Source organism: Protopterus annectens, chromosome 9.part0 (assembly GCF_019279795.1).
Source record: "Protopterus annectens isolate FY-2018-M chromosome 9.part0, PAN1.0, whole genome shotgun sequence".
Taxonomy (NCBI): Eukaryota; Metazoa; Chordata; order Ceratodontiformes; family Protopteridae; genus Protopterus; species Protopterus annectens.
In genome coordinates, this window is record NC_056743.1 from 1,714,131,017 (window position 1) to 1,714,145,184 (window position 14,168).

Consider the following 14,168-nt stretch of genomic DNA (forward strand, 5'->3'; position numbering starts at 1 on the left):
AACTGGAAAGACCCCAAAAGTACCTCACCAAGAGGATCAAAGGGCTCAAACAGATGCCATATGCTGCCCCGTTAAAGAAACTCCATCTCTACTCAGTGGCATACCGCCTGCTCAGGGGCGACCTGTGCCTGACGTATAAAGCCATGTCCAACCCGGAATTAAGGGACATGCTGCACCTCAAAAAATCCAAATCCCATCGAGCTACACGCTCGAGAGACTTGAACCTCAGCACTGAAATAAATAGGACATGCTGGAGGGACAGATTCATAAACCAGAGGCTCCCTTCACTCTGGAATAAAATCCCAGTCCAGGTTAGGTAGAGTCCCTCATTGACTCTCTTCAAGAGGAATCTTGATGAGTGGATGGGAGATCGTAGGTTTACCCTGGGTATCACTTCTGTGTCACTGTTAGACAGAGGCACAGTATACTAACCTCGAAAAAGGGCATAGCAAAATTAATTTAAAATGGGTGGCGAAAGCCAAACATACTCTGGCAAGGCTTATAAATGCCCTAGGGCAGATAGCCTAGTATGAACTTATGAACCTATGAACACAGCATCCACAGCTGGGCCCTTGCTCCAATCAGCATGGTATTTGGGGGCTACTAAGCATTTATCAGGTTTCTTCAGAATCAGCTTCATCACATCTGTTTCCTTCCACGCCCAATGAGAAATGAGGTCAATCATCTCATCAGGCATGGAGACCACCCAGGAAGTAGTTGAGCAGTGCCAAAAGCTTAGAAGAAAACAGATCCTTTCTGGCAAAGGGCTTCGGAAGACCAACCACCTTTCTGTCTCAATAATTTGAGAATTTCTCCAAAGGATACATCCTCAAGGGGTGATCTGGAGGACCCCTCCACTTCATCGAAATTCATATCTTCAGTGAGAGACTCCTGTGGGGAGTCAATGTGCCTCCTTTTTACAGGTTTGCTTCCAAGGAGCTTTGATGGTCAACTTGGAAATCTTTGGACAGTCCTGAACAAGTGTGCACCAGCTATCCCAATCAGGCAGAGTGACTTGGATCAGAACTCAGGGTTACCAGTTGTGGAGGGGGTGGAGCCAAGGGGGGCATGAATGTCTAGACTTGGAGAAGGCTCCCTCTACAGCCTCAAAGGCAGAAGCAGAAGTAGAACACAAAACCACCCCGTTCAAAGTCAAAACTCCAGAGCCGGAATGGCCAACAGTGACTCTGTGACCTTGTCTTGAGACTGAAGACTGAGCTGGGCTATCTAGTGCTGAAGCTCCGAGGGGAAGAGATGACTCCAAAAATCTCAGGGTCAAGCCCTGCCTCCAGCTTTGCTACCTCAGCTTTCAGTCTGAGATCCATTTTGCCAAGACGAGATCAGAGCCGGCAGCATCAGAGAAGACAATGGAGTCAAAGAAGCCCACAACTTTAGATCTGATGAGGACAATCATGGGAGTCCTGGAACTGAGGTCTCTGAAACTGGGGGACAGACTGAAGTAGGAGTAGCAATAGGAATGAGATGGCTCAAAGCTCACTGATCTAATGGGAGGTGAAGCAGGAAGAACTCCTAAATGAATCTTGGTCATGAGGAATTTCCTCATCATTGTGTCCACATCAGCCTCTGTCAAATTTCTAGTAGACCTGAAGGGTGAAGACGGGTGGGGGGGGTCTAGAAGCTCTCTTGACTGGTGTCTCCTGTAAGAATGGGGAATGTAGCCTGGAAGCAACTGACTCCGAAGATGATCTTGGCTTCTTATAAAAGGGAGTCCTGGAAGAGGAAGAAGATGGATCCAAGAGAACAGATGGATCTGAAACCTTAGACCTTAGCATCCAGCGCCGAGGTAGGAAACGAGGAAGGACAGCTGTCAGGGAATCGCTTTCAAGATTCTTTAGCCTTTTCTTCTTATCTCCAAAGTCCCCTTTGTGCTTGTCCAGAGCCTTCTTTCCAGACAGGGATGCTGCAGACATGGACAATGAAACAAGCAGAGGTATGAAACATTTAAAGACCAATTTGTTTTGGTGCTTGACAACTGCCCTACATCTGAAGGCAGTGCAGATGTCACAATCCTCATCTCAGTGGCTAGCCCTCAAATGATAGTCACACTTGTCACCAGAGTTTGAATTGCACCATATTATAGCAACAAGAGACACATTTCTATTAATGTAAAATAAAAAGGCGTTGCGGCTAGAGAGTAAAAACACTTTAATGTACAAAAAAAAGAAGTTATGTCTTACCATAACGTTCCATCTGTATTGTTGACCCTTGTTCAGTCATTATGTATGGGTATCCGTTCCGAGCTGGCCATCTTCCAAACTTGCGTCAGCTACAAACTCTCGAGTTAAACTCTTACCCACAATCCCCCTCTCTCTGTTACCTCAGATTGAGTTTACAAGTTAAGTAAGGTAGAGGATACCTCTGGTCAAATAACCTAAGAGAACTGGATAGTGGGATCCACTAGAAACCACAGGAGGGGGGAAGGAGGGAGGGTCGTAATGACTGAACGAGGATCAACAATACAGATGGAACATTATGGTAAGACATAACTTCTTTATCTGATATTGTTAACCCTCTTCATTCCTTACATATGGGACAGAGTCCCCAGCTACCTCCATTCCTGGGAGGCTCTCATGGAAGGACATAAGAGCACCATAGAACTGAAAGATGCTCTTCCCCTAGAGGGCAAATCCAATTTGTAATGATTAATGAAAGTATGAGGTATAGCTCAAGTTGCAGCTGCACAGATGTCATGTAAAGAAGCTCTGGCATGGAAGGCAGCAGAAGATGCCACCAACCTTGTTGAATGAGCTTTCATGGTAGTAGGCAACAAAAGGTTATGTTGCATGTAAATAAAGGTCACACAGTCCTTCAACCATCTAGCTAATGTGACCTTAGCAACAGCTGATCCTAATCTAGGTCCAGAAAAGGCCAAAAATAACTGGTCAGATTTACGAAAGGGTTTAGTCCTGTTTAGGTAAAAATGGATTTGCCTGTGAATAGCAAGGGTATGTAGGCAATACTCTCCTCTGTTTGAATGGTTGGGAAAGAAAACTGGCAATTCAGTGGCTTGATTAATGGACATTTCAGAGACCACTTTAGGCAGAAATGACGGATTAGTTCTCAGAGACACTCTATCTCTATGAAAAATCAAGTATGGACTCTTGATACATGAAGCTTGAAGTTCAGAAATATGTCTGGCAGAAGTAATAGCGACCAAAAACAAGGTTTTCCATGACAAATACTTGAGTTCGCAAGAAAAGGCTGGTTCAAAAGGTGCCATTGCCAGAGCTTGCAAAACTAATGATAAATCCCATGGTTGAATAGGTTCTCTAAAAGGTGGCTTTAGATGATTCACACCTTTTATGAAGGTCTTGCACAATTTATGGGACATAAGAGAGGAATCTTGAACACCCTCATGAAAATTAGAAATTGCAGCCAAATGAACTCTAATGGTAGAGGTCGATAGACCTGACTGAGACAGGTTGGACAGATAGTCTAGTATTATCGACACTGGTGGTGAAAAGGGGTCTTCTTGTTTATCGTTCAGCCAACAGGTAAATCTTTTCCACTTGCTCAGATAAGTAATTCTAGTAGAGGACTTATGAGAAGCAATAAAAATATCACGTACTGGTAAAGGCAGATCATTCTGTCTGGCAATCAAGGGAATTGGAGTAGCCAAGCCGTTAGCTTCAAGCTGTTCAGATTGGGATGAATCAGGTTTTGTGGGTGTGAGATGAGATCAACTCCGGGATTGGATGGAGGATCCATGGTTGATCTAGTAGGAGAGGCTAAAGGAATGGGAACCAAATCTGTCGTGGCCAATATGGTGCTATGAAGATTACCTTGGTCTTCAACCGCCGGGCTTTCTTCAGAAACTGGGGAATGAGAGGAATGGTTGGAAATGCGTAGGGAAGACCCGAGGGCCAATCGTGTACTACAGCGTCCCTGGGTGACTGCCCCAGAGGGGGAATCAGGGCAAAGTAGTTGCTGCATTTGTAGTTGGCCGGGGATGCAAAGAGGTCACAGCAAGGACGGCCCCAGCAGTGGAAGATCTCTGCCGCTATCAAGGGATTCAGGGACCACTCGTGAGGTTGTATAATGCACCTGCTGAGTCTGCCTGCTATCACGTTGGAACTCCAGGGAATGTGCGTTGCTTGAAGAAAACGGTTGGTAGCCATCGCCCATTGCCATATCCTCATGACCTCTCAACAAAGGGGGTAAGATTTGGTTCCACCTTGCTTGCTGATGTACCAGACCACCACCATGTTGTCTGACTGAATCGCAATTGTCCCAGATGGCAGCAGGGGATGGAATGCTTGCAACGCCAGAAGCACTGCCCCCAGCTCTAGAGCATTTATATGCAAATGGGCCTCCAGTTGGGACCAAGTGCCTTGGACTGTCTGTCCCTGACATAGCCCCCCCCCACCCCATCAGGGAGGTGTCTGTGGTCACTGTGGCCTTGGGTTGCTGGGGGGAAAAAGAGCGAGACAATTGAGAGAGATTGTGTGTCATCCACCAATTTAAATCCTGTTTGCATCTATGTGTTACTCGAATCATGGCTGAAAGAGGATGCTGAAAAGGATACCATTGGGTAAGCAATAGCCATTGTAGAAGCCTCATGTGAAACCTGGCCAGGGGAACAATGGTGATGGAGGCTGCCATGGAACCCAACAGCTGTAGAACTGAGTGAGCCGTGGATTTTTCCTTTGAAAGGAGTGGAATTAGTTGTTGCTTTATCCTTAAAATTCTGTGCTCTGGAATAGCCGCTCTGCAGTTTTTTGTGTCCAAGATAACCCCTATGAATTCTGTCGACTGAGATGGGGTGAGATTGGATTTCTGCCAGTTTATGGTTATGCCTAGCCTTTGAGCAGAGGAGAGAGTATGCCAGGGCTTTTTCCAGTAGATGTCTGGTGGGGGTTGAAATGAGCCAGTCGTCTAGGTACAGAAACATCTGGAATCCTTGAAGTCGCAAGTGAGCTGTGACAACTGCTATGCACTTTGTGAACAGTCTGGGGGCTGTAGAGAGTCCGAAGGGCAGTACTCTGAACTGGTAGTGACTGGCTCTTGCATGGAAGTGCAGAAATCTTCATGATGGCCTGTCCACTTTTATGTGGTTGTAAGCATCTTGAAGATCTATTGAGCACATCCAATCATCTTTTTCCAAAGGCGGGAGGATAGACTGTACAGTGACCATCAGGAATTTTTGTACTCTCACAAACTTGTTCATACATTGAGGTCCAAAATTGGTCTCCAGTCCCCGGTTTTCTTTTGCACCAAAAATAGTCTAGAGTAGAATCTGAATCCTATCTGGTCTGGAGGGACTATTTGGATGACTCTTTTTCTTACCAACTTTTCTATCTGTAGTGCTGCTTCTTCCCTTTGACTGGGTGGAACATTGGGAAGATTTTTTGACGGGACAGGACAAAGATAGAAGGTGATATGATAACCTCTGGTTATGATCCTTTGTACCCAAGAATTGGTGGTGATGGTTAGCCAGGCAGAAGGGTACAAGGAGAAACGTTCCCCAACCACCTCCAGAGGAAAGGAGTTGGGCCGCTCTTCATGAGCGCTGGTAGGATTGACCAGGGAAAGAATCCCTGGAACCCTGGTTACGTGGTCCCCCTCTGCCCTGAAAGGAGTGTCTTCCCTGTGAATTTCCCCCTCTGCCTCTGGGGGAAAACTCAGCCTGTGTGTCATGGAAAGGACCCTGAGATTTCTTGAACCATATTCTCTCTTTTAGTTTCGAAAGAAAGCACATTGAGAGGAAGAATAATGGACACCTATGGCAGAAAGGGTCTTACCATCCTGTTCACATTTGGCCAGTGTGCTTTTCACTTTGGGCCCAAACAACAAGGAGGGCTCAAATGGGGCATTAAGAAAGGAAGACTTAAAAGGTTCAGCGAAGTTGCACAAGCACATCCAGGCTTGTCGTCTCAAGACCGCAGCTGAACCTGCCCCTCTAGCTGCTCCTACTGATGCGTGAGAGATCAATTGCATAGAGGAGTTAGATATAGACACCATGGTGGCTAGCAGAGAGGCCACTTTGTCACGGACCTCATCAGACAGTGCACCAGCCAAGGATTCAGAGAGCTCAGAGACCAGATTCCTTTGAAGCCTGGTAAAATGTGCCATATAATTCAGGGACCTGATAGCAAAGGTCACTGAAGCAATAGTGCACTTCCCTATTCTGTCCAGGGCCTGGGACTCTCTGTTAGGAGGATGGACAGTCTGGCTTTCTTCTTCTGCCAGATCCTTTTTTGTTGCAGCCGCCACCACCAAAGCATCTACAGGAAGACCCTTGGACCAATGGGGATCCGAAGCAGGAGGGGACAAGATCTTATCAGGTGTTCGGGGAATAGTTTCAACAGTATCAGAGGCCTTCCAAGCACGCTGCACGATGAACTTGACAAGTTCATTGGCAGGTGGAGTAACCCAGGAGGTAGGGGGCCGGGCATGAAAAGCCTGCAGGGGTCAGATTAGAGAGCTGCCAGTCACCTCTCTGTTTCAGGATTTCAAGGATATCGCCAAAGGATACCTCAGACGGTGATCAAGGGGATCCTTCCCCCTCACCATCTGTGTCTTCGGTGAGAGACTCCTCTGTGGAGTCCATGTGCTTCCTCTTACATGAACATTTCCGGAGGACCTCCTCAGCGGGAGAAGCTGGGGAAGACAACAGAAAAGGGGATTCCTGAGGGAATATGTCCTGAGGCCCTTGCAACCAGTGTCCGCTAGGTGTGACTCGTGAAAACAGTGTACCAGAGGAGGGCGGAGGTATAGACAGTCCAGTATAGCCAGCAGCAGCGAAAGCCTTCTCCATCAGTTGGAAGGCTGGTCCACCTGGAGAGGAGTGTATGTCGAAGACAGGGGGCACTCCTCCCCTAAGTAGCTTAGCCTGTAGACTCGGAGTCCCTGGATGGCTGTGGAGCAGCAAGCTATGTGTATCACAGCTGACAACCTGGGTCGTAGCAAAACTTTCCTGCCATGAAGGCAACTACGGTTCCTTAGTGAGATCCATAAAGGGAACTGCAGAAGGGGAAGACTGTACTATATCCATGGACTTCAATGGCAATGAAGGAGGAGAATAAGAAGGTGTCTTTGGAGATGGGTGATCACCTCCCACGGAAGGATAGTTCCTGGGGGGGATGAAATACCTCTGGCCAAGAAGGCCTGGTCCACAAGACACAACACATCATGTTCAGAAAGACTTCTAGTGGACCTCACCGAGACTGAGGGAGAAACAGGCCTGTCCACAAAGGAGGCAGACTCGGTGCCCATCTCGTCTGATCGCACCGAGGACAATGGTGCAGAGAAAGACTGAACTACTGTAGTCTGCACCGAAGGAGTCATCGGTGCCGATGTCATTGTCTGCACCGACACAGGGATCGGTGCCGAAGTGGTTGTCGGTGCCGACACTGGAACCGACAAAACTGGAGTCAGTAATAAAGGCCTCGGTTCCAAGGAAGATCTCGGAGCTGAAGCAGTCAAGGTCTGCGCTGACTGAATGGTCGGTGCTGTTACAGTGGTAAAGGTTTGAACCGAGGAGCTCCTCAGCGCCGATATGTAGAAGGCTGCAGGAGAGGACGGAGCCAAAATCACTAATGGAGCCGAAGGCTTCGGTGCCAAAAGTCTGGGCACCAAAAGCACTGGGGCTGACAGAGAGCTCCGGAGCTGAAATTTTAGCCTTTTTAGATTTTGGTTGTTGAGAGTCCCCAGCCGGGGATGAAGGCAAGGATTTAGCCTTAGTAGAAACATGCATTTTCTTATGGACTTTAGAAGGGGTTGAGACCTCTGACCCAGAAATAGCCTCTGAAAAGGGAGATTTTAGAAGTCCCTTCAGTATCAGCTTATTTTTCCTTTCTAACAAAGTTCTATTAGAAAAGTTTTCACATATAGTACAAGGTGGTTCAACAGATAAATGGAAAGCTCCCAAACAAACACATAAAGAGTGTGCATCAGAAGTAGGCAGTTTGTGTCCACAATCGGAACACTGCTTAAACCCCGGACTACCCTTTTTATCTGCCATATTAACAAAAAGAAAAGTACCAACAATGGTACAAGAGAATACCCGAGGGTATGAAAAAGAAAAGAAAGGTATTACCAACGATGGTAAGGAGAAAAGACCTCATGGTAAAAAGGGGTAAGTAAAGGACAGAGAAGAAAACCTGAAATTATGAACACTAGATGTGGTATGGCAAGAGACAATAAAATATTAACTTTTCTGATAGAAAAGTAATTTGTAAAGCAATTAAACAACAACTGACCATACTTAGCTCAAGAGAAGTAGCTTGACCTGATGGGATGGCAATGCAGCAAACGAAATCTGGGGTAACAGGGAGAGGGGAATTGTGGGTAAGAGTTTAGCTCGAGAGTTTGTAGCAGACAAGAGCTTGGAAGATGGCCGGCTCACTTCCGAGGTTGGAACCGATACCCATATGTAAGGAATGAATGAGGATTAACAATATCGGATAACAGATTATAGGTAAGTGCTTTCGAGGTTGTCCTCTTCTTCAGACCTTAATAAAACAGAATATATTCTAAAAGTTTAAATACTAGCGGCAGCCAATAAAAACAAGCATTAGCTAATAAAGCAAACCTCTTTTTTTTTTCTTCAAGAGAGGTTTTAAGAGACAGCACTGTTCAAGCCCGGTGGAGCATATGCTTTAAAATCAACAATCCATCTTAGCTCAATGTACTCTGTCTCATTACATAGATCTCCCTCTCTTAAGCTTTCATTAATCTTTTGTAAAACCAAAAACTTAAAATTATGATGCACACCACATTCAAATACATGTTTGGCTAGTGCATTAGTCAGTTTGTTGTTACGTATATCACTAAAATGCTCCAGTACTCTCTCCTTCAACAAACGATTAGTCTTACCTATGTACAAACTACTACATAGATTGCACTTGGCCATATACACTGTATTCTTGGTACAGCAGTCTGCATAAAAAGAAAACTCTGTGGGCTTAGAATACACAAGGTGCATAACCATACAAGTGGACCAGATATTGCAACAAGCCTTTCAAGCTCTGTAGGCATATGTACCTTTAGGTTGTGAGGTGAACCGTTCATAAGACCTATTATGTTTATAACACAAACGTTGCTTCAGATTTTTACTATTCTTAAAGCTGAATTTGGGAACAGGTTCTATAACCCTACTTATTTCAGGATCTGTTAGTAATATGGGCCAGTTCCTTTTCACAATTTTAAAGATTTTATTGACATCACTAGAGAAAGTCAAACACATCCTATTCACCACTTCTGTGCCTACAGCCTTACCATCCTTTGGAGTCATGGGGGACATATCACAGAATAAAGGTTTTGTTCTATTCCTGTTTAACGTGCTCACTTCCTTTATTGCTTTATCTATTTCTTCAGTTTTATAACCCCTATTCTTAAGATCCATGCACAATATATCAAGTGTCTCTTCTAAGCTTTCCACGTCTGTATGCAATCTCATGCATCGGAATACCTGATTCTTTAAAACATTTTTAGTAGTATGCCTGGGGTGCATACTTGAACGATGCAGAATATTATCCTTCCTGCATGTTTTTCTGTATAGCTTAGTTGATATATTACCAAACATATTCTTACTCACACTTATATCCAACAAATCAATCTTTACTAAAGAATAATGTAAAGAGAATGACAATTAGGATGTAGTACTCCCTAAAAACTGCACAAAACTTTCGAGGTCTATCTCATTGCCATGCCAAATAAAAAAGATGTCATCCACAAAACGTTTGTAAAAAGTGACATACTGTTTAAACATTTCACTACTAAAGACTGACTCCTTTTCCCAATTGGCCACCACAACGTTGGCGTATGTATTCGTACACGCTGTGCCCATGGCAACTCCTACTATCTGGAGAAAATATTCATGCTCAAAGAGAAATATATTATTCTCTAAAATCAAATCTAAGAGGGCACAGATCATGTTAACCATAATCCTGGAAAACCTACTCTCTCTAGCCGAAAACTGTCTCACATTTTCAATTCCTTCATCATTAGGGATGACTGTGAACAAAGAGTTCACGTCCAGGGTGACAAAAAACACATTTTGGATCTCAATATCACCCCTACAACTAGCCCACACATACAGTTGTTCCAGAAATTGCATACTGTCCTTTAGGACATTCTCTACAGTATCTAGAACACTTCTAAGCTGTTCTTCCACATATATGGACATGGGCTCAGTGAGCCACCCTCTTCCTGATACAATAGGTCGGAGAGGGGGATTCAGTGGATCTTTATGAACTTTAGGCAAGCCATATATAACTGGTATCATGGGATGTTGGACAGAAAAATATGTATATAGAGAATAGTCAATTTGATCTGTCATGAGTAGATCATACACATAAAAATTCAGTCTAACCATAATACCATTCACCTGGTACTTCTGTAATATAACATAAACAGTGTTATCATAAAGCAACTCATGCATTTTTCTAAGATAATCCATAGTATCAAAAATGACTATCCCACCACCTTTGTCAGATGTCCTGCTAACCAAATGTTCAGCCCTGGTCAATGTACTCAATGCTTCACCTTCCTTAGCTGATAAATTATAAAAAAACATCTCTTGATTTGTCACTGATTGATTTCCTTAAATCATCTTCACAAGTCTTAATGAATGCCTCCATTGCAGGAAAGTCATTAATTACATAACAGCTCGACTTCTTAAAGCCATGTGTATTCAATATTTCTGTGCCCCTGTTCAAAAAAGCAGTCTTTAGCATAATATTTCTAGCAAACATATTCAATTCCAAATTTGTCTCTACTAAATTCATCTTACTGGCAGGAACAAATGAAAGACCTTTATTCAGTACAGTAATTTGTTCACTAGTGAGTTCTACAGAAGATAAAGTAAAAATGAAATCATTCACTTTTGACTGCATGTAACCGGACCTTTGATTTGAATCGAGGGGTTGGATTGTAGTCTTCCCCTTCTCCTGCAACTTCGTGACCTCCCCATCCGTTTGTCCTGCCTTATAGGAAGAGCTTTCTCCAAAAAAAAAACAGCTGAATGGCGAGTACTATTACTACCTTGTTCAGCTATTATACACATATCGCTATTGTTATTTCTCAATGTTCGAACCTTAGGTCTAACTACAGGCTCATTGCTTACTTTGGCCAAAGTACTAAGTCAAGGTCTAGGGCAGGGGAATTATTTTCTCCATTAGCAACAGTGTTATTCTCAGTAGTTGTATCTAATCTGTTTTCTTAAGGTCTGAAGAAGAGGGCAACCTCGAAAGCGCTTACCTATAATCTGTGTTTTGTACATTAAAGTTTTTTTACTCTCTAGCCGTAACGCCTTTTTATTTTACATTATAGACTTTTTTGGGCTTGTTTGATTCCACCACATTCTATTTGCTTACACATTTCTTTTAACCCTGTTGGTATATATGCCATGTCAAAGAGGAAATAACCAGAACAACAATCACAGCAACAAGTTAAAAGAACTGGAGACTACAGAGGAAAAAGCAAAGAAGAAAAATACCATCCATGGTACGGAGAATACCCAATAGAGGAGGAAGTACTGATAGTAGAACCCCAATAATGGTAATATGAGATACCAGGCAAAAAACTCGTAGGGCTAGTAGAAAAGGCCATGTGGCCGAGAAAGGCAATTACAACTAATTAACTTCTTTTTTTTGTTAGGGTAGGAAGAGATATGAAATACAAGGGAGAAAGGCAGATAGGAAAAACACTAAAGTACTACTACAGCAGACAAAAAAGTTTTACACTTATCTCCAGTCTGAGCCATGAAATCCATGTCTGAACTCGTACAGCAGTAAACAACATCTGAGGTATAGGATTATGAGTACGGGGAGAAGCTTGAGCTACAGATCCCAAGTCTGGAAAATGGCCAAAGACCGATCTGAGGTTGGATATGAAACCTGCTGGGTTGAGGAATGAATGGAAAAGACAACATCACATACCATGACATGCTTACACCTTTATTGAGAATCACATACTATGACTATCTCCATTCCTCACTTGCCCTGTACACTCACTGTGCAGAAATAGTTCTCAATATCACTTGTTCTCTCCAATCAGACTTACCTGATATGACTCAGTCTTTAGTCACTAGAACTTCTTTCTTTCTCTCGCTCGCCATCCGTACTACATTCTCTCCAAGGTTGTCTGGACTACCTCTGCTATCAACTTGCCCTTTGCCAGTCTATTTGTGCCACGTTTAAAACTCAATATTTTACCACCTGGTATCATCCTCTCTAAGCTTCCTGAAAGCCTTGCACTGCAGCTCTAGTCCCACGGTCTTTCTTCATGCATTCCCAGTACTACCCACTTCTCTTTCTTCTACTTTTAACGTCTCTCCTCCTATTTAATCCCCTTTGTCATCTACATATTAGTTTCTCTTTTCTCTTCTGCATCTCACATTATCTGTTACCACCTGCCCTTTTCTTCCTACTTCTCTATCATTACATCTTTATTCCTTCGCTGTTCCTTTCTAGTCATACCTTTACTCCATCCTTACTCATCTTGATTCTCTCTTCACTGAACTACTTCTGTTCCCATCTCATTAATCTTTTTTTCCTTCCTGTCTCCTTGTATTGTATCTACCGAGGCTCTGCTCTTTCTCATCTGTCTGCCTGTAAACTTACTGACTCAAGCTCTGAGACCTTCAGCCACCCTCTTCAGTCAAATTTCTTTATCTTAGAGTATATCAATCTTCCTGCAGGGTGTACTCCCACTTATACCTACACAGACCCCTGAGCAGCACTGTCATAAAATGCTTAGAGAACATGACCCATTTTAATCCATTAACCAGATAATACTTTTTAGATGTTTCTGTCTTTTCTGAGTTCTTTCTATTTTTAGATATCCAAATACAGTATGCATTGAATGATAATTATCTCATTTTTACTTATACCTGTCTAATCACCACTTCCAGCTTTCTTCCCTATACGAAACCCTTGTCTTTTTCATTTGTGTGTACCCTCTTCATTGTTCTCAATATTATATTACACTTACTTGTGTTCTTCTGCTTATTAGAAAAACCTCTCTTAGATATCATCTTATCTTCTTACTTAAGAGTACATATACCTTAATTCATTCCCTCATAAAAGAGAAAGACATCGGTGCTTATTCATAAAGATAAAAATAATAGTTATTCCCATCTAGAAAGTATGTTATACTCACATGATTCATGCACAGGTATATGCTTCACTGTACTGTGACTTCCATGTTTGTTTGTTACATTACATGTATAAGTTCCACTGTCTTGCTGAGTAGCTCTCATGATAGTGATGGTCCTGTTATCATTCGATATGTGCACAGAAGCAGACGATGGGTAAGACCAACTGTAGGTAGCAGGAGGGTAGCTGTCAGTGCTGCAGTTTATAGTTACACTGATATCGTTGTAAACTGTTTCAGGAAATACTGTAATCTGTGGCATTTCTGGTGAATCTGAAAAGAAAACATGTTATTACTATGCTCTGTGTCTTTACATAAAAGAAGTTACACCAATACAATTATGGATATGTATGCCTACCAAAGCAGCAGATCTTGCAGGAGCAGTCACTGCAACATTAATTCATAACATTTGGGTATATTCTGCCTTTCTGTACCACCTCCAGCCTGAAAGTCCCAAAGCAGTGCCTCGTTTCCTTCCCTGCACAGACCCAAGCAGGCTCACGCTGGAGGGTGTGACATGGGCATGCCCATGACTTCCTTATATCCCTTCCTGGTGCACATTCTCTTTGGTTCTATGAGTCAGAATTATCTGAGATGAAAAGATGGATGCAGGAGGTAAACAGCACAAATTAAGTAGAATCAAAAACTGTATATTATTTAAATAGAAAATAACCTTTGCCCACGGAGTGACTAGTTAGCAGGCCTCTTGTTTAATGCTAGATTATACCACCAGTTATTCTCATTAGGGTTAATATATAATTATTGATCATGGGATGAGTAAGGCCAATCTAACACCAAATGGGATAGGTTAACTCACACACCAAAAATGAAACTGGCTAGGCTTAAAATGGCTCACAAGGGCAGCTAGCCTAGTACTATCATAGTTTAGAATGTCAAATCTAAAAGGTTGCTAATGTTCTGTCATGGTGGGCAGAAGGTAAATATTGCATTTTCACCCCTTTCTTATAGGTTCATAAGTAAGTACTAGGTTAGTCACCCTTGTGGGACATTTTAAACCTAGCTAATTTCCCTTTTTGTGCTTGAAATAA

The 14,168-nt window shown here is 43.1% G+C and overlaps 1 protein-coding gene across 1 annotated transcript in view; it reads right to left on the minus strand.

The window, feature by feature from the left end:
• LOC122812230 (intercellular adhesion molecule 5-like) overlaps positions 1 to 14,168 on the minus strand; it is a 423,548-nt gene that overhangs the window by 40,849 nt on the left and 368,531 nt on the right. Inside the window, exon 9 of the mRNA XM_044084585.1 lies at positions 13,126 to 13,392. Within this exon, the coding sequence (XP_043940520.1) occupies positions 13,126 to 13,392 (267 nt within the window). The remainder of the gene's footprint in view (positions 1 to 13,125; positions 13,393 to 14,168) is intronic.